The sequence below is a fragment of the Salarias fasciatus genome, chromosome 5, assembly GCF_902148845.1.
Source record: "Salarias fasciatus chromosome 5, fSalaFa1.1, whole genome shotgun sequence".
In the NCBI taxonomy this organism is placed as follows: domain Eukaryota; kingdom Metazoa; phylum Chordata; class Actinopteri; order Blenniiformes; family Blenniidae; genus Salarias; species Salarias fasciatus.
Genome location: NC_043749.1, coordinates 19,362,698 through 19,382,221, shown reverse-complemented (window position 1 = coordinate 19,382,221; position 19,524 = coordinate 19,362,698). Strand labels below are relative to the sequence as shown.

Below are 19,524 nucleotides of genomic sequence, written 5' to 3'. Positions count from 1 at the left end.
CATCGCCGTTTGTTTATACAGATGGAGTGTCCCCAGGTACAAGCTACCAAAATGAATGGTAGAAGGATGAATTGTTCCAGTTTAGAAATAAATCAGATTTTTCCCATTTGGTGTGTGTGTGTGTGTGCGTCACAGCATTATTATCATTCGTAAAGTGTTCACAATAAAGTTCATAATTAACTTCAAATGCATGCTTTTGGAAAAAGGGGGAACATCCAAGAACATAGATGATGGGACAAGGTGTTGATGCTGCAGAAGGAGGATTTATTGAGGATTGCAGAGGACGCACACACAGATCAGCTGATCGAGAGCGAGGAGAATCCAACCCAACATAACTTCCAGCAATACCATGTCATATAGACGGATATCATGAGAATAACAGGTGTTTCTCAGGCAAAAACTCATGTTGGTTCTCAGGGGAAAGCTCCTGAGACCAAGTGACTTCAGACCAAACAGGGCGTCCTTCACACTGTGCTCCTGAGATCTTGAAGACAAAGCATCATTCCATATCACGCACCGAGAATCTGAATGTTGCAGTCAAATCATCAAAAATTCTGCGTGTAGGTGAAAATTAAACCCTCATTCAAATGTGCTTTAGTTCCTGGATGATGTATATGTTCTTTCATGAAAGACACTACACGCCTTCAAGACAACAGAAATTTGTTCATGGTCTGCTTCTTTTAGATACTGCACCATTCAGCGCGTTTTTTTAAAAAATAAAATGCCATGAATGTGAATTTATGCAAAACAACAACAACAAAAAAAATGTAATGTCTTAGTTTGCGTTTTTTTTTATTTCAGTAGTATTTACCATAAACTTTACAGTTACTGACTGTACATCAAACCCTGGATAATTCAATTCAGTTTTCAAAGGTTCATTGTTCCAAAGAGAATTGTATTTTACATTTCTAATATTGTCAACCCATTACCTATTTGTTATACCTACTGTTTAAATGTTTTGACCCTTGTCAGACAACATTTATAAACATATGTCCAATAAAAAAACATTTTGTGTAGAAATTCAGAAAACGTCAAATTTACATTCCTCCTGCAACAACCACATATATTTCACTCAAACTGCAACTGAAAGCAGAGAAGCATGTAAACATGAAAATTAAGAACTCATGATATAATAAAATAGATAGGCCAATTATTTATTTACTCATAATATAAGAGTTTTTGTGAAGTGCAAAATTGTTACATGCAAAATCAACTCAATATGAAAATATTGCAGCAGGTTAAGAAAATTTGGCAAAAGTGACACCAATGAAATTTACTTGCATGTGATAACATCGGTATCCATCCCATAATAATCATCTAATTGTATACATATTGTGCAAAATCCTCATTCTGCTTCAGTGTACCAAAAACCAAGAACATTGTGACTGACCCCCGTGTGTGTGTGCGTGGGCGTGTGTTTGTGTGTGTGTGTGTGTGTGTGTGTGTGTCAGATCACACACCCAGCCCTCCTGTTGCACGAGTCGGCCTGTACTACAGATGATGTCATCCTTGAGGGGAGGACGGACCTGGGCGGCACGAGCGCCTGCAGCAGCGTCAAGTAGCCAGTGGGAAACAAGACAACACCGGAAATTCAGACCAGCAGACTTCAAAGTAAGAGCGTCAAGGTTGGAGTAACGTTGGGGATTGAAGGAATTAAACATAAGGTAATATTTTAAGTAAATAATTCAGAATGGTTGTATTGTATTTACCCAGTGTTCTTCCCCTCCCTTGCAGCGTGACTGGCTGTCGGGGGCGCGGCGCCTCTTTTACTGCGCGGGCGGTGCGGGACGCTGCAGCGCGCGGAGCTGCGGGTGCTTGTCTCTACTGTCGGTGCGGTGGGAGGATCTCTGCCCGCCTGTCCCGCTCCTCAGCACCCCTCGCTGTGGAGAAAAAAAAAAAAAACCCAGCGATCACTGCAGCAAGAAGTGTGTGTCTGTGCGTGTGTGTGTTTACGTGTGTGTGTCACGGTGAAGAGACAGGAGCGCGCGGGGATTAACACTTCTATAGAGCCGGCTGCGGACAGGTAATGATCAAACTGTGATGTTGTGAATGTGGCTCACTTACTTGGCTGCAGGAACAAGGTGGTGTCCTGTCCCTTCCTCCGGAGCTGATGGAGATTTTGAGGGACTGCTGTGATTTGTGTGGCTGAGCTGATGTCTGTACAACTGTTGATCGCTTTATTGCTGCCAGTTTAAAAGTGACAGTAGTTGCGAACAGTCTGTCCAAGTGCTGCTGGCTGATCCCCTTTTCTTTTCCGTACATCACACATTTCACTTATCATTTACACTGTTTTTGCTTCGTTAAACCCGCCTGTGACTGTTTCCAAACACACAGAACAGAAGGATGACTTATTGTGACTCTCGTAGCTCCAAGATTGGAATAAATTCTAAAATAAAGAACGAAAGAAAGATCTGGACGTAAATCCCACTGGATTTAAGTTCATTTCAATCTTAATTTGCACAAAATTAGAAGAAACGGTGAGGTATTTCATCCGTGACTCAACTGCAGACTGTATCCGTCCGTGTGTGCGCGTGCGCGTCTATAAAGATTCTATTTCTCAGTGGGCAAAATGTGTGCATCCATATGATGAAAGATATTCATTGTCAGTTGTAAAAGTTGTGAATTCAGCTAAATCCCACAATTTGAGGATAAATGGGTTGCTGGAAACTACGAAGAGGTTCTTTAAGGTTTTCACTAATCAAGTCTAGATTGTCTTGATTCAATCATGTATTTGTGATGGAACTGTGCAGATTTTGCGGTAAACTTAAGTTGATGAACAATTGTACATCATCAAGTTTTGTCTTGTCAATGATCCCAAACTGAGACGAGTAAATGATCAGTCCATCAGCTTATATGATGTGGATTTATACCAGCTTTATTCATAATTACTGAGTTTGCTGTCTGGTTTTTGATAACGTTGGAAAATGGTTAAGTAAAGCTGTTGAGATTCCATGGACCAGAAGCTCTCAACCAAAATTAGTTCAAAAAGAAAGAAAATGATCCCCAGAACAGTAAATTCAACATTAAATTGGGTCTGAGTAATAGCTACTGTTCCCTGTCCCAGTATCAGTTCATGCTGGATGGACATGGATCATTGTCTTTGGTGGAAGATAATATTGAATACAAATCTATAGGTTTCTGTTTAGTAAATGTGAAATAATTGTTTTATATTAGTTGTATACAGGGCCGGCTCTAGGCATAGGCGAACTAGGCGGCTGCCTAGGGCGCCACGTCCCGAGGGGGGCGCCGCGGTCGTACAAGGGGCGCCACGACGCTCTGTGTTCCGTGTGCCCCGCTGTGCAGCGGTCCGACGCACAGCGCTCCTCGTCCTCGGCGCTGCCCGGCACTGATCGGTATTGTTCGGCATCGCTCCTCAGCGCGCACCCCCCCCCACCCACCCCCCCCGCTCAACAAATGTCGGGACCGCTCGAAAAACACGCTCCCAAGGGGCGCTCGTCTCGGGCTCGCCTAGGGCGCCTCTGAAGCCCGGGCCGGCCCTGGTTGTATACAATAATAGACTGTAGGAACCCACAACGTGCTTTTTGCAGCAATGGAAAGTTTGTTCTCCTTCTGATTTTGTAAACCAAACATATTAATATCTGAGGAATAACTGGACGGATTAAAGGAAGAACAATCGTCGGCACAGGTGGTTTCTGGGTCAGGAAATATGACTGATCCTCTCCGTCAGTCTTGTTTGGCTGCTCATGACTTGAGTTATTGAACGGGTGTGAGTCATGAGGTGTCTGTTCCCTCGCAGCCACGCAGCGTATCGGCTCAACCTCTCTTTGTCTGAGAGTTTGTGCTTTGGCTGCCAACTGGCCGACTTAGCGTCTCCCTCTCCCCTTCTTGCCCTACATCGTCTTTCTACTCCATGAGACCAGTGGCGTCTTTCTTCAGAGTGTTTTAAATTTCATGACATGACAGGAGCCGCGGAGCTGAAATGCATGTCAGTCATCCAGGTCAGGAAAGATCTGATTGTATCATCATGACAACTCAACTTGTAAGTTATTAGAGACATCTTTAATGGAGAACAAGGGCCTGAAATCAGAGGCGACTCATTGTGTGTGTTTCCACTGTTCATCTTCTTCAGACAATAACTGAAGATGAGTGTTTGTAACACAGGAAACTCAGTTTCTTCTGTTACAAACACTCAGTAAGCACACACAACAGTCCGGGTTGGGCGTGTTGTGTCTGGGGATATTTTCTGTGTGGAGTTTGCATGTTCTTCCTGTGTGTGAGTTTGCTTTGCCTTGGTGCTTCACTTTAATCCCACATTGGTGGTTTTAAAAGCTTCCCATAGGTTCCGAATGTTGAGTTTGACTGTGGATGACTCTTTATCTTTCTCAAGGTGCATCATAAAAGATGGATCGATTAATGTGTTTTACCAGAAACGATAGAAATACACTCGTCCAATTGTGTGTTGGTTGTGTGAGCAAAAGTTGTGTTAACTAAATATTTTCTCTCACTGACTGAAATTTTTCAACAGTGACACAAAAATTTTCATAGATTAGTTTACAGAGTGCAGATTTATTTTATCCGTGAATCTTTCAGTCAAAATAACAAGAATATGAACAATCTGTGTTACAGAGGGTTTGGGGATCATGTAAATTTAAGCTTATGTAATAAAATGTATTCATTCATTCATTCATTCATATGTTCACATTAAAAAAAATCTTTATATCTCTTTATTTCTATTGGCTGTTACCATATTCAGTCATCTCTGGAGCTGCTTCACTGACCTGATCTATGTTCCTGCAGCAGTCACACTTTTTTTTGACCATTCTATGCTAAAAGTCTCAGTATTTAAGCCATACTGGCCTAATCTGTGACATCCTGAACCTTTCTTGTCAGATTAGCTTTTGAGAAGTCGGCTCGAGCCTCGGAGTGATCTGTAGTCTGTTGCGACCTGTCAGATTTAGTCAGATAAAATTTCTATTGGTCCGAGTTAAGATGGTGCTGACAGCTGGGGTTGTGGGACGTCTGCTTTGTCTCAGCCTCTTTTTTTATGAACTTTGGCCCATTTCCCAGGCTGAATCACAGAGGTGAGTCTAATTCCTGAGGGTTTCCTGCTTTTTTGGAAAACAGCAGTCGGGGTTTGGTCAGAATTAACCAAGAAAAACTAACTGCATGTTTAATATCAGTGTCAGTTCATCATCTCTGGGCATCCTGGTTCTTTCTCTGGATTATATCCTGTAATAACTCTGCATGTTTGCAGGACATCATCATCCACATCATCAGGAAAATCATTCTTTATTAGCGGGATGTCTGTCTTTGCTCAGCACTGCTGTTGATATTAAACTCACAAGAGGACCGAGAAGCAGCTCGACTCCATTGGTCAGGGTCACGCTAACTCTCCACAGCTTGTTGCATAACTTCTGTTGGCCCCTCAGCCTCAGGATGCCTCTTCAGAGGAGGGGAGAGGTGGTGTGTTCATTAACCTGGGGCATTGTTAACATTTCTGGAGAATAATAGTGTTTCCCCCCTCTTTCCGGCACATTTGTGTGCTTAGATCAGGTTATAGACAATTGAAATTAAACTAAAAATTGTTATTTTCTAAGCTGCTGATTTCACAAAATGTTGACTTTTTTTAATTTGATTGTCTGGGGATGGCCAGGCAAGAAAAGTGTACACAATGTACTATATTTAGACAATATCTGCCTGCTGATCTGGGCCCTCTGACTGTAAGGGAGTCACTTTTCTCAGACCTCTGCAGAACTTCCCATAAAACTGCAGCGTGGTATTTGTACGAGCTGATGCCATAAAGATACGGCATGTGAATTTGTGACGCTTTGAGTGGCTGTTAGCAGGATTTTCTTATCTTCTGATAAACTAGATGAGCCATTCCTCAGTTTCCACTCATGAGATTTTTCTTCAATATGCCCTCATTTGTTATCAGTCTATTTAAATCTACCCATCAAATGATACTCTATGTATTATGAATATACTGTCTTTGATGAAAAATCATTTTAGAATGATAACCATTACTAGAGGAGATCTTTCTTGTGGTCAAACGTTTCTTTTTTGGTCAAATAATTTTACTTTATGTCTTGAAAAAACACACCCTCTCTGTACCCTAGTTTTACCAAAATCCATACAATAACTCCAGGTTTATAACTGACTTACGTGATAGAGATCTTGGCTTATCTGATTTTACTCCTTCTTATCTAAAATTGATTTATATCTTAATATATGCATTTATTCATAAAGATATCCTTTTCACTACATGCATATTTTAGCAGCAGTTTAGGAGAGTGTGCCTTTTGTAACAATTTAACTTCAGGAAAAAAAGCTATGGCAGCTCCATTGCTTGTAGACGTTTTAATTCATTCTGGCCTGACGTGGAATTCCCCTGCTTATGGGAAACAGTCAGCACTGTGTGCTGTCCAGTTGTGTAGTGATTGAGCCAGAGGGGGCTTTCTGGGTAGGATTTGCATGTTCTCCTTGTGCTTGTGTGTTTTTTTTTTTCCTTTTTGGTACTGTGGTTTCCCTCCAACAGTCCAAAAACCTGCCTGTGACCATAAATTGCCCAGAGGTGTCAGCAGCACCCCAGGACCCCGCGGATAAATGTTACCTTCACTTTATCAGATAAAGCAGTTGTGAAATAAGATTCGCATCTCTATAGTTCCAATGCATAATAAGATCCAAGCGTGTGTGTCCAGTTTGAGTAGCACCCTGCGGGAAAGTTACTATGGTGATAATCACTGTGCAGCGGTAGAAATCAGACATTCACCCTCTCTCCATAAGCACTATTGCATGAACAGGATTGGCCACCGCAGACGTCGTATTGTAATGAGGCTTGAGTTGAGCCCCGCTGTGTTTTGCTGATGTGCACCAGTGGCTTTTTAATGTGCAGCTGAAGTTAGCCTGAACTCAGCTGAGATGTGTGTTCATCATCAGGTCTGATCACATTAAACTGTATATCTGTTTAATGTGGTCCATAAGTAACAGTGTTCCTGCTCTCAGTCAGCTGTGGCACGTTAAGGTCGCTTCATGAATATTTCACACTTTGTCTCCGTCTCGCTGATAAATCTCTGGTTTCTCGCAGTCAGTGACGGGTAAATGAAGCCGTCTGCGCCCTGAACTGATCAGGACGAAGAGCGGCTGTTTCGGCCATTGTTGCACTTTTCTTGAGGACCATTAATCTTTCAGTAGCTACTCTCGCTCAGTTGTTGTGTATGTGTGTGTTGGGGGTCAGAGGTCAACATGCTAACCTTGCTTAAGTGGTTTCCATTCATATGCCGCGAATGAATGAGAGCGAGTTTCTACCAGCTGGAATTCCTCTTCATCTGTTCCACTCTTTAATCTCCATTCGTGGCTCAAGTGAGACCATCGATCACAGGTGGAGAATCATACCTCGCTTTCGATGTTATGGAACAGTTTCTCACTTATATCAGATTTGCAGATGTGTCTGGATGTTTGTCATTTTGCAGTTCCAGTAGTTCATGTGCACGTCTTGCGAGTGGTTGGACTGTCTGTGGCTGCTCGAGCCATGTGCCGGCTCTGTTCAAGCCTGTCCAAACAGAGCTGCAGCCAAAAGCTCCTCCCAGGCTCCACAGAGCAGGAAGTGGATTGTTTTGTTTCACAGTTTGCCTCTGAGGCCTCGGTGCTCCTGTGCTACACTTTTTGGCTTTGAACCATCGTCTAGTTCAGGATATCTGTGATTCATTTTGCAAGCTTTAAATCAGAAAAGACATGCTGTGGAATCTATAAAATGTCAAACCCAGCAAAAAGGCAAAAAGGAGGTGGGAGCTTCTGACGAATTGGTGACTTCAATTGTGTTTTAAATATGAAAAAAAAAAAAAAAACAGCATGAGTGAGCAGGACCAGGACAGACTGTCACAGATGGGATTTAAGAACGAGCCTCGCAATCTGAGATGCAGACCACAGCGAATGAGGGAGGGGGCTTATGGGTAAGAGGCAGAACTGATGATTTATCATCTAAAGTCAGAAGTAACCAAGCAGGACCTCCCCAAATTTCCAGTTTCTCTTCTGCTAATGCCAACACTCTCGGAAAGCTGAAAGTAATTTTATCATTTCCAACATTTCTGTTCTCACTCTTCAATTTGACCCATTTAACATCAAACCCTTTGATATATTCATTTCTCCAATAAATGTGTGTAGCCGTGAATTAATTAAACGCATATGGCCTATTTATTTGCCTTTTACAGAGCTCTTCTTTCACTTGCTGTTTTGCATCAATCTTGAGTGATTGTTTTGAGTAACATTTTAAGATATATATCAAAAGATTTCCTTTTGGAGAATCAGCAAAAACATCTCATTTAATGATTTGTAGCACCAACATTGCAGCTAGGTATGAAATACAGAGGGTTAAAAGATCAAGATCTCTGAATATCTTATTGTTACCAAGTCATTTAGCACAGGATCAAACAGTTTGACTAGCAAATGCTGTGTTTAGAATTACCATCCCATCAATAGTGCGATGCTGATTATTAATAGAGCTGGAGTTGCCAGGCTTCAGAGCAGAGATTACCAGTGGGGGGTCGGGCCATTCTCCACTGAAAAGTTTCGCCTGCAGCAACTGAAAGATGAATTTTCCTCGATAAGTGGGCGAACTCATGAAGAGGGGGCTGCTGTCAAGACCGCCTGACAGAGAGTGGATGAGGTTAGGAGCAAAATGGCTATAAGCACAGCTGCTCCCATGCAGCAGGGATCCAGCTCATCCATCAGTGTGCATCTCCATACTGCACACACACACACACACACACACACACACACACACACACGAGTGTGTCCTGATGAAGGTTTAGGTCCCCTCCGTTATGGAAAGGCGAAACACACACACTACCACAAAAGCTTTATGTACTTCTTTTGTAAGGAAACTTATCGTTGTTTCAAGGTGCTGGAATATATGTGTCTTCTTAAACAAATAATGGAGTCGCTGTGTTACTAGTTAATAGATAAATAAATAGTTACTTAAGAATCTTGCATTAATTTGAATGTTTTATCAATTAGGATATCTTGTTAGTGGGCATAGCTGCATTACTGATAAAGCGCCAGTCTACTCACTATTTGACTTGTTGAGTAGAGAGGAAGTTATTCAAAGTAAGATGCTCTGTAATGTGAATGTTCTTAGAGGTAACATATGAACTAATAAAGAGACAAAGCTGCAGACAGGTCTCACAACGGGAAGCTCACTTTGTTTTATTGTTGTTGATGTAACAGTGGGTTGATGAGCTGGACAGAGGGAGACAGCAGCTCTGTCGCCGTTTAAGACAAAAGTCATGAACTGACTGAAACTTTAGTTTCATATTTGTGTATATTTCACAATAGTGGTCAGTTTCCAGCTTGACAAAGTCAAAAGTAGTGGTGTTAAAAAAAAAAAGAACATGTTGTTCTCAACTTCAGCTGTGATCCAACCCTCACTACAGTCTGATTTTAAAGCAGGTCTTCAAAGGACCGTTGTTTTCCTCATGGGAATTTTTCGAGCCCATAAGAATGTTACATTGCCATAAGAGTGCAGAAAACGTTTCCCACAGCAATAAATATGGCCACAGTAATCGTTTTCAATCTGATAGTGAATTACACACACCAGTTCCAGACTGTGTGCGGGGCGGCTGACCTCGGATTATTTTTGCAAAATGAATTTTCAGATATTTATGGCGCCGCTTTGTTAAAAAGATATTCCTGAAGGAACAGCAGGCGAGATCAAAGGCAGAGGAGCGTTTGGCCTCTTTTTCAGACTCCGCCATGCACTCCAGCAGCTGCTCTAATTTCCTGTTCACTTCTCTCCATGTTGCAGAGGGAGACAAACCGGGCGGGTCAGGAGCCTGATAACACATTCCTTCATGCCCGAGCTTGTTCTGACATCCTTCCTCTCTCGCTCTCCTTCTCTTCTTCCTCCGTGTGGCTTTGTAGTGCGATCTGTACGTGCGCCTGCGACAGCGTGGAGATCAGAGCGGCTCTCCCTCAGGTGGGACGCCGTGCAGGCCCGTCAGTCACAGACGTCACCACGGCTGCCTCGGAGGCTCACAGCACGAGCACGCCAAAGTGTTTTCATGGCGCCCAGCTTTGAGTGCCGCTTGCATTTCTGTGATATCTAAAAATACGTATCTGTCGTATAGAATGCACAAATAAATGTCAGTGTGTGAGTGGGCTGTTTGGTTTAAGGATGACAAGTGAAAACTCCCAAAGCTGCAAAAAAAAAATAACAAAGTTTTTTTTTCCTTTTTTCTTAAGAACTTCTTGTCCTTGTCTCCAAACAGAAATGGCAAGCATTCGGAAGAAGCTGGTGATTGTCGGAGATGGAGCCTGCGGGAAAACATGTCTTCTCATTGTTTTCAGTAAAGACCAGTTTCCTGAAGTCTACGTCCCCACAGTGTTTGAGAACTACATCGCTGATATCGAGGTCGATGGAAAACAGGTCTGTACTTTTTATTCCAAGTAAGCAGCATGCATTAGAAATGATTGCGTCTGTCCTCACGGATGGAGACTCTATCAATTTGCGTCAGAAGCTGAAATGTTGCTCTGAAAATGATATGTTTGACATGTGCGAGCCTATCTTCCCTTGGTTACAGCTCCTGCATCTGTCAACATTTCCACTCATTTTGGCTGATTTTCCAGTAACATGTTATATCCTTTTGATAAATGAAGCTCTGCACAGTGCTGCAGTGGTTTAGTTGGTGGTTTAGTAGTTCGCAGAACAAAATATGCATTTTGAATAAATAGCGGAAACCAAAACTGAAGGATTGTGGGATTATTGTGCCTCAATTCTCATGTGGAGGTTTGGAAATAGAGTGGTGAAGCCTGTGGGTTTTTTTGAGTTCGAACCAGGGGTATAAGTTCGAACCTGATGGTATAAGGTTCATCCAGCTTTAGGATTGTTCTGTTTGCGTGCAAATTCATTTCTCTGGGTATTTAGCTTTCCTCCAAGAGTCCAAACACATGTTTAAAGTTAGCTAGTCGCTCCCAATAAAGGTGAATCTATGTTGCTCTGTGATAGATGAGTGACTTACCCACAACCTTCAGTTGGATAAAAGCAATTTACAAGATATAAATACATTTGGGTAGCTGGGAAAAGAAGATTTAGGAAGATATCATAGATTTGTTCTTAGTTTGTGCACCATTCATTTCATCATTGAACCTTTTAGCTTTTTGGAAGAGAACTAATCCATATCCTTAAACTGCAACAATTAGACTATTAGCCTGATAAAACAGAATCATTTTTAGTCATTTCAAATATAAGAAAGCACATATATGTAAGAACTGGCTAATATTGTAATGAAATATTCAAGCTAGCCTTAACAATTTAAGTTTATTTACATTAGTATAACCATTATTGCCTGGATATCATATTATTGAAGTTACATTTTTTTAATCCTTTGAGTGCATTAACTGCAGTCGATAATGCAATAATAGGCTACATGAATAAGACTGATTTTTTTTGTAAACACATTATTTTTGGGCTGTTTTAGTGCAGTTGTCATATGCATTCCTTGAGGATATATACCATACAACACGCGCTCTCTATTATGTTATTTACTACTTTATTACATTTCTAGCTGCTAACATTATTTGTGTTTTTTGTATTTTTTTGTATCTGTGTGATAATTACGAGGAGCCATTAATCAGCTCATTGGCATGATATATTTGGCATATGATATTTTGTTAATAATCAATCGTAGATTTATGTTTCTTTTTTTAAACAAACTTTATTCGACCGGCTTCATTCTGAGTCATTCACAATTGTGTGTGTGTGAACAGTGTGTATCACGTCCACCTAAGTAGACACTTTTCCACGTGTTCCCACAGGTGGAACTCTGCTCCATAACCCTCCATAAGTGAGGAAAAACCCTGCTCTTTTACAAACATCTGCATGCTGGATGCCCACGACTGATGAAACTGTGTTCGGTTGAGTCACGGGGCTGCAGATGGTTTATTATGTCAGAGGGTTTTGTTCTCTTGATCCGACCACCGCTGCAGGATCACTACTTGGCAAAACAGGAAATGACTCTACTTCCCAGCTTCCTGTTCAGACAGGGAACAGGGATGTCTCCTGGCAATCCCCCCCCCCCCCCCACCCCCTCCTTCCCCCGGGACTGCGCTCCTGCTCATGCCCGATAAACGTCTCTCATTTCCTGTCCTTGTCCTCGTTGCACTGGCGTGGAGGAGAGCAGGGAGGGGTTAACCGTTGCTCTGGACAGGAACGCTGCAAAGCCAGGGATCTGCAGGGAACATCAGTCTATAAGGGGGTAATTTGAAAAAAAAAAAGAAAAGATATGAGTGTCAAGTCCTGAGGTCTCTCCCTGGAGAACGGCGGTCCCGGAGTAATCATCCTCTTATAGAAGCAGCTGGATCAGATTTGTGATCACCCCTCTAAATTTGAGTTCTCCCACCCTCCAGGCTGAAAAACCTTTTTTTTTTTTTTTTTTCCACCTTCAGAGGACTGGGCAGACTCTATAAATAGATGTTTTCCCCTCTTTCTTTTCCTCCCTAAAGTCTGCAGCTAACAGCTCGTCCAGTGGGAACATAATGCTCCGATTGCTCATGGCGTCTCAGAAGCGTTCGGCCACTTCCCTCCCACCCCTCTGCCTCTGCAAACCTCTTATTTTGGGACCGCGGACTGATTGTTGCACTCTCTACGGACAGACCAGAATCTGCTGTCATTTATTTTCCAGAGTTTAAAACTTTGAAGTGAACCAGTTGAGGGGCAGGCTGGAGTGGAGCCCGGCGGCACAGGGACAGAAGGTATCCGGGTGATGCTCGCTAATCTCCCACTTTCCCTAATTGAATTAACCGGCAGTGTGACAGGGATCAGTTCATTTCCACAGTGGAGCGACAACGTAACGGACTTGTGAAGCTCTCATTAGACCAGAGCTGCAGTGGCAATGATTTTTTTTTTTTTTTTTTTTAAGATCTGCACACAGATTCCTAAAGACTGTAATCATGAGGTACACATTCTTGTAGGGACAAAAAAAAAAAAAAACACTTTGGTAAAAGCACCAAATCAACTTCTTTCTTTAGTGAAGTAAAAGTAAAAACTGAAGCACACACACGTCATGATTCACCTTGAGTCATAGCTTTGAGTCAGGAACTAAATAATTTTCCAATTAAATGAAAAGGTGATACCTTTTATGGACTTGATATAAAACTATGTGAAATATCTTAGAAGTACTTTTTTTAATGGAAACAGAGTCTTTGTCTTCTATAATTGATGTTTTGCAAGTCACCGTATTTGGTACCTTCCTCATTTATTCACATATCTTCAAAAAGAACATCAGTTTGTTAAGAACGATTGTCGAAAAGATGATAAAATGGTTGGACTGTATATTGAGATAGTTCCAACATTGGTTTAGGTTTTGAGATTTTATGAAAATGATCAGAACTTTTGATGCTTTTGCTACAATAATCACAGAAACATCACTGTGTTTGTCTTTGATTCTCTTATTTGCTTGGGAAATCAATTATAAAATGTTTTTATACAAATTAAATAGTTTGATGACTTGAAAATTGATTTTTTTTTTTTTTTATAGTTGTTAGACTTTGGTACATAATAATACCTTGGGAAAAAAATCAACACTCCTGGCTTACACTCCTCTGTGTAGCAGCTTTCACTGCATGAGGAAAGACATTTCTTTCATAACGATGTCGTGACTGATGCAGACGTTTGTCTGGATCATGTCTCTACGTACACACCCTTTTTGTTTCCAGATGAATGCTTCGAATTAGACTATTTCATCAAGATGACAAGGAGTATTAAATTAGGGCAGTAATGTACAATGAAATTAGACGCTCGCTGTTGATAAAATCTAGAGAAATCCAGCTTCATGCCCGGTAAACGTCCTGATGAGTGTTTCTGGTACCTCCTGCAGGTGGAGTTGGCTCTGTGGGACACAGCGGGCCAGGAGGACTACGACAGGCTGAGGCCTCTCTCCTACCCCGACACCGACGTCATTCTCATGTGCTTCTCCATCGACAGCCCCGACAGTTTAGGTGAGAGATCGACGATCGACAGCTCGCTCTTTTAAATCATTTGCCCAGTCAAAATTATCAGTGCAGCCGCACAATATACAACACAAAAAAATTTGCAATGCAAGGTGACAAATTACAAAATCTGGGAACGCATCTAATTAACATATTGATCTGTTTTATCACAGAATCCGACTCGATTATATTTGCTGGGCAAAGCTGCTTGTTAAATGCGATAATGGACTTGATGGGAAGCAGGATTAGTGCAGCTAAAAACATCTTTGCCTCAAGCAGTCTGCAGAGCAATCCATCATGAGAAGTGTTCTGCGCCATGACTCTGCACAGCTTGTCCTTTTTTTAAAGTCTGCTTCTCGCTCTCTCTCTCTCTCTTGCTCTCGCTCTCTCTCAGAAAACATCCCTGAGAAGTGGACGCCCGAGGTGAAACACTTCTGTCCCAATGTTCCCATCATTCTGGTGGGAAACAAGAAGGACCTGAGGAACGATGAGCACACGCGACGAGAGCTGGCCAAGATGAAGCAGGTACAGAGGAAGGTCGATGAGCAGCAGACTTAAGTTCACCAGGGGCACGAGCGTACACCTCCTCCTCCTCCTCACCTCCTCTTAAACAAATACAGCGTAGCATCATGATAAAATCTGGTGAAATGGTCTTTCTCCCAAGCTGGACACACTCAGAATTTCAAGTTTCGCATTCTGAAAAGAGAATAATAAAACCAGGACTTTAATTGTTTTCAAAGCTTTGCTTACAGAAGGTGAAAAAAATATTGTTTTATATTAAACTCTGCAAATTTGAGACCTTTTTTTTTTTTTACTTGTTTCAAGTATTAAAAAAATCTTAGAACCTGACTGAAATATACACACCACCCTGTGTATTTGTGAAAACTGTTTAATCAGTTAGAGAGAAAGATGGTTTAGGGATGGTGTGATGGCTTTAGTGCTTAGTTCTGTTGCTTCACAGTTAGAATCCTCCCAGTCCATGTCTGGAAATTACAGTGGTTTGAAACAGTTTGGGCACCTCTGATCATTTTCAAGATTTATCTTTATAAGTCATTGGTTGTTCGGATCTGCAATTTTAGTTAAATACATCAAACAGCAGACAAACAAAGTGGTGTTTTAGAAGTGAAATGAAGTTTATAGGATTAACAGAAAGTGTGCAATAATTAAACAAAAGTAAGCAGGTGCATAAATTTGGGCACCACAACAGAAAAATTTAATCAATATTCAGTAGATGCTCCTTCTGCAGAAATAACAGCCTCTAAATGTTTCCTATAGCTTCCAACTAGGGTCTGGATTCTGGTTGAAGGTATTTTTGACCATTCTTCTTTACAAAACATCTCCGGTTCAGTCAGGTTTGATGGTTTCCGAGCATAGACAGCCTGCTTTAAATCACACCACAGATTTTCAATGATATTCAGGTCTGGGGACTGAGATGGCCATTCCAGATCGTTGCAGTTGTTCCTCTGCATGAATGCCTTAGTAGAGTTTGAGCAGTGCTTCGGGTCGTTGTCGTGTTGAAGTATCCAGCCCCGGCGCAACTTCAACCATTGAATAGTTGAACGATGCACAGTGACACCGTCTGCAGCAAAACCATGCTGTAGGTCTCTGGAGCTGGTCTGTGGGTTAGTTTGACCGTTCTCACCATCCTTCGCCTCTGTTTACCAGAGATTTTTCTTGGACTGCCTTAACGACAACTGTGCCTGTGGTCTTCCATTTCCTCACTATGTTCCTTAAAGTGGAAACTGACAGCTTAAATCTCTGAGCTAGCTTTTTGTATCCTTCCCCTGAACCACGATGTTGAACAATCTTTGTTTTCAGGTCATTTGAGAGTTGTTTCGAGACTCCCATGTTGCTACTATTCAGAAGAGATGCAAAAAGGAGAACAACTTCCAACTGGCCACCAGAAATACCCTTTCTCATGATTGGCTTCACCTGTGTATTTAGGTCAAGGGTCAATGAGCTTTCCAAACAAACTTTGTGTTCCAATAATTAGTGCTAAATCGACTCAAATCAATAAAACAACAAGGGTGCCAAAATTGATGCACCTGCCTACGTTTGTTTAAGTAATTATTGCACACTTTCTGTTAATCCTAAATTAACTTCCTCTAAAACAGCAAGGCCGGCGGTCTGAACGGCCTCTCAGCCATGCTGCCATGTGGCAGCATGTCGGTATGCGTGTCCCAGGATTGTCGCTGTGGCCTATTCTGTCTCCAGGTCCTGCTCATAATAGGAACATGTTGACAAAGCTCTTTGTGGGCTACATGGTCAGCTTTTCTCTCTCTCTCTTTTTTTTTCTGTAGAAATCGGGCTCTGTGAGACAAAGAGTAGCACAAAGTCATCAGTTCAAGTGTTTCAGACTTCATGGTGTCAGTCAGACGTCGGCAGTGTAGAGCGGCTCAGCTTCGTCCAAGTTCTCTTGTATTTGATGATTTTGTCATTGCATAACAATATTTAGCATTAACGTTCATCAAATTATTATTGCTTTATGTTTTAGAAGGAACGTGTGGATTAAGAACAGAGAGCTGAGATAAAACGCACATGGAGAATATGCAAACTGTGGACAGAAAGCCAGTAGAAACTCAGCCTGGGGATATTCATACCGCCAGACCAGAGGGTTAATCACTGCACCACATCTACTTATCATATCCTGCCTTTAATCTCTGCAACAGACAAATATGTAATAGTAACAAATGATATGATGTGATGGCTTGGACCTTTTTCATTGTAATAAAGTCAATAACGTAAAGACTCTCCAATAATGTAATATGTTACCACGTGGTTGAATGATTACATTTTTTTGCAGGTTTTGTGTTTATTAAAAATAGGTAAAGAGGATGAGACAGTCATTTCATTGAGAAAACATACAGTGTCACACTCTATTATTACATTATTGGATTTTACAAACTTCTAATTCAAATTGAAAAAAGATCAAAAAGTGCAACAAAAACAGCAGATGATTGTGTCGTTGCGAAGCTGAAACTTACGATAATTTGGCGTTTGCTGAGAGTCCTCAAAAGTCATTTTAACCATCGAGTCCTCAATATCAGATCATTTCACTATTTAAAAGTTCTTTATCTTGACATACAGAACATTCCTCTGTGAGCGTACTTGACCTCAGTCCCTCAAGATCTGTGACTTTCCCCCTGCAGGACCCTGTGAGGGCAGAAGAGGGCAGATCCATGGCGGAGAAGGTCAGCGCGTACTCCTACCTGGAGTGCTCCGCCAAGACGAAGGAGGGCGTGAGGGAAGTGTTCGAGATGGCCACCAGAGCGGCTCTGCAGACAAAGAAGAAGAAGAAGGGCAGCTGCACGCTGCTGTGATCAGTCCAGACGCTGCAAAATCATTTAACCAACAGGAGGGGGAAAAGAAAAAAAAAAAAAATCCAACGTGAAAAGAACTGACCTGTTACCAAATGGATCTTTGTACTGTATCGCACACTCATGACAACAAGCAGGAAGTGAACACAAGCAAACATACAGGAGACAGGCTTTGTCTATATTACAGTTGTATTTAGAAATGATTGTGTAAAGTGTCTTATCGGTTTGCTTTTCTTTCCCCAGATCTCCATGTTTTTCACCTTGTTTTTGTTCTTCATATCTGTGGTGTATGATGTTGTAGGCGCACATACCTGTATGCAGTATTGTCCTTCATGAGCTCAGGTGAGCGGCGTCCTTCTTAGCTTTGTGTAAAATTTTAATGTCCAAAAGAAATCCAGTTCTTTTTCTCGCTGTAGCAGGTGTGACTCTGAGAGCTAGTGCCTTTTTTTTTAAGTTTCTTCGCCACCATCGACGTCAGATGTTTGTCAGGCAGTTCCCATTTTCAGCCGGGCGCGTCTTAAGTGAGCTACAGCTTGTTTTCACACAGCGTTGTCATTCAGTGCTGAATTTTTGAGCACAACAAACTGTCACTTGTTTTTTTTCTTTTTTCAGCCTTAATAACAGACTACTGTTATTCTGGCGAACTGTCAGCTACAGAGAGAGATGCAATTCCTTTTTTTAACTAACGCTAACCTGTGCAGTGAACCTAGAGAGGGGGGAGGGTGAAGTGGCCAAAAAAAAACACACAAGCCAACATGACTCAACTGTGCATAGCAGCCGTTGGGATCGACAGGGAGATGCCACAGGCCTGCCGAAGCCGCCCTCGCTTGTTCGTGGCGAGTGACCGAGTTCATCTCCTCACACCAGGAGGGAGCCGGTCACACCCGCCACCGGAGTCTGTTGTGTCAGGCTGGTTTACCCAGTCACAGACTTCATTTGACCTCCAGTCAGACGACATTCTTTACGTGTTTGAGAGAAGCGGGGATGTGTGTGACGAGTTTGTTCTTCGCCCCGTGCCTTCTGTTTTGGTGTGTGCCTTTGGTTTCACTCTCTCAGACCAGACCAGACCGACTGGCTCCTGGATGCCAGCCTGGTTCTGACGGACAAGGCCGGAAGTGATACCGCTGACAGGTTTTGCAGACTTGCCTCTTTCAATTTGTAATATAAAAAAAAAAAAAAAAGGAGTGTTATCATTTGCTATAAAATATATATGCTCTCCGATTTCTGGCAGATGAGTAAGCTCATGCCGGTTTTCATCCAGAAAGACAAAAATCAGAGGAAACTTATAAAACTCTTCTCTAACTTTAAAAAACTTTGAAGCCATAAAATAAAACGCTTCACTGCTTTTGGACCCCCCCTACCAAAAAAAAAAAAAAAAAAATCTAAATCTTCACTTTGCTGGAAAGAAACATGAATTTCATGTCTTAAGATAAAACACAGAAAATCATAAAAGGTGCAGATAATTATTGTAATGATGCAGAGCAGGGAGGGGCAACTTTGATCATGACGAGGGCCACAAAAATGCCACGCTTTTTCTTTTTTTTTTTTTTCAAGAGGGCCAAATTGTAAAGGACAGTTTAACAATGAGAACTGGAGCTATTTTGACAAGAAAACTGGATGGTTTTAGATTAGGACTATTAAAACAACATGTCTGCATGTTGTTATTTTAAAGAACAACTGCAATCAATATTGGGTGCAAATGTGGTTAATTGACCTTTTCCTCTTCACAGCATTGCTTCTCCGTGCCTGTCGCTCATTCATCAACCGTACATGTCCTTTGGTTGCATGAAAGGTGGATTTTGAAATATGGTCTGTGGCAAAAGTGTCTCCTCCACATTGCATGAAACCTTCATGTAAGCTCCGTTAAGGCACTGAGTCCAGCAGCTTGCAGGGTTTTTATGTGTTTTAAAGTACTGATAAGTTAAACGGTTTAAGTTTAAACCCCTCTATAACTAGCCGTATGTTTTCAGAGGAGTTTCCTCAACTTCTAAACTGAGGTGCTGATGAGATTGCTTTGATATGTTAGGAAAAGGGGCACTTACTCCAGTCACAAACATCTAAGTCAGTGTTCAATGTTCTCAAATCTTGAGAGGGCGGTGCATTACAAGCTCACCATCCAGGCAGAAGTGTTCCAGACTCAGATCTTTACAGCTGAAGATTTTAACAGTGTAAACACAGGCCTCGAGTTCGATGCATTCACGGGTTTCCACGAGCCAAGGAGGTCAAGAGGAGATTGTCCCAACGACTGTCACAGCTTCAAGCACAA

General features: G+C 41.8%; 1 protein-coding gene across 2 annotated transcripts; it reads left to right on the top strand.

Moving 5' to 3' along the window:
- The first annotated feature begins 1,877 nt into the window (after nucleotides 1-1,877).
- On the top strand, nucleotides 1,878-18,680 carry LOC115388204 (ras-like GTP-binding protein RHO). 2 transcript variants are annotated; one of them, XM_030091182.1, is made up of 5 exons: nucleotides 1,878-2,023; nucleotides 10,224-10,381; nucleotides 13,830-13,950; nucleotides 14,336-14,466; nucleotides 17,091-18,680. In XM_030091182.1, the coding sequence occupies exons 2-5, from the start codon at nucleotides 10,226-10,228 to the stop codon at nucleotides 17,259-17,261; spliced, it is 579 nt and encodes a 192-aa protein (XP_029947042.1). In that variant the 5' UTR covers nucleotides 1,878-2,023; nucleotides 10,224-10,225; the 3' UTR covers nucleotides 17,262-18,680. The 2 variants fall into 2 exon arrangements, with proteins under 2 accessions (XP_029947042.1, XP_029947043.1); XM_030091183.1 differs by lacking the exon at nucleotides 1,878-2,023 and adding an exon at nucleotides 9,910-9,931.
- The last annotated feature ends 844 nt before the right edge of the window (nucleotides 18,681-19,524 follow it).

Coding starts and splice junctions, on each gene's coding strand:
- LOC115388204 (XM_030091182.1), top strand. CDS start 10,226: ATGGCAAGCATTCGGAAGAAGCTGGTGATTGTCGGAGATGGAGCCTGC. Junction 10,382..13,829: donor TCGAGGTCGATGGAAAACAG/GTCTGTACTTTT, acceptor TACCTCCTGCAG/GTGGAGTTGGCTCTGTGGGA. Junction 14,467..17,090: donor AGCTGGCCAAGATGAAGCAG/GTACAGAGGAAG, acceptor TTCCCCCTGCAG/GACCCTGTGAGGGCAGAAGA.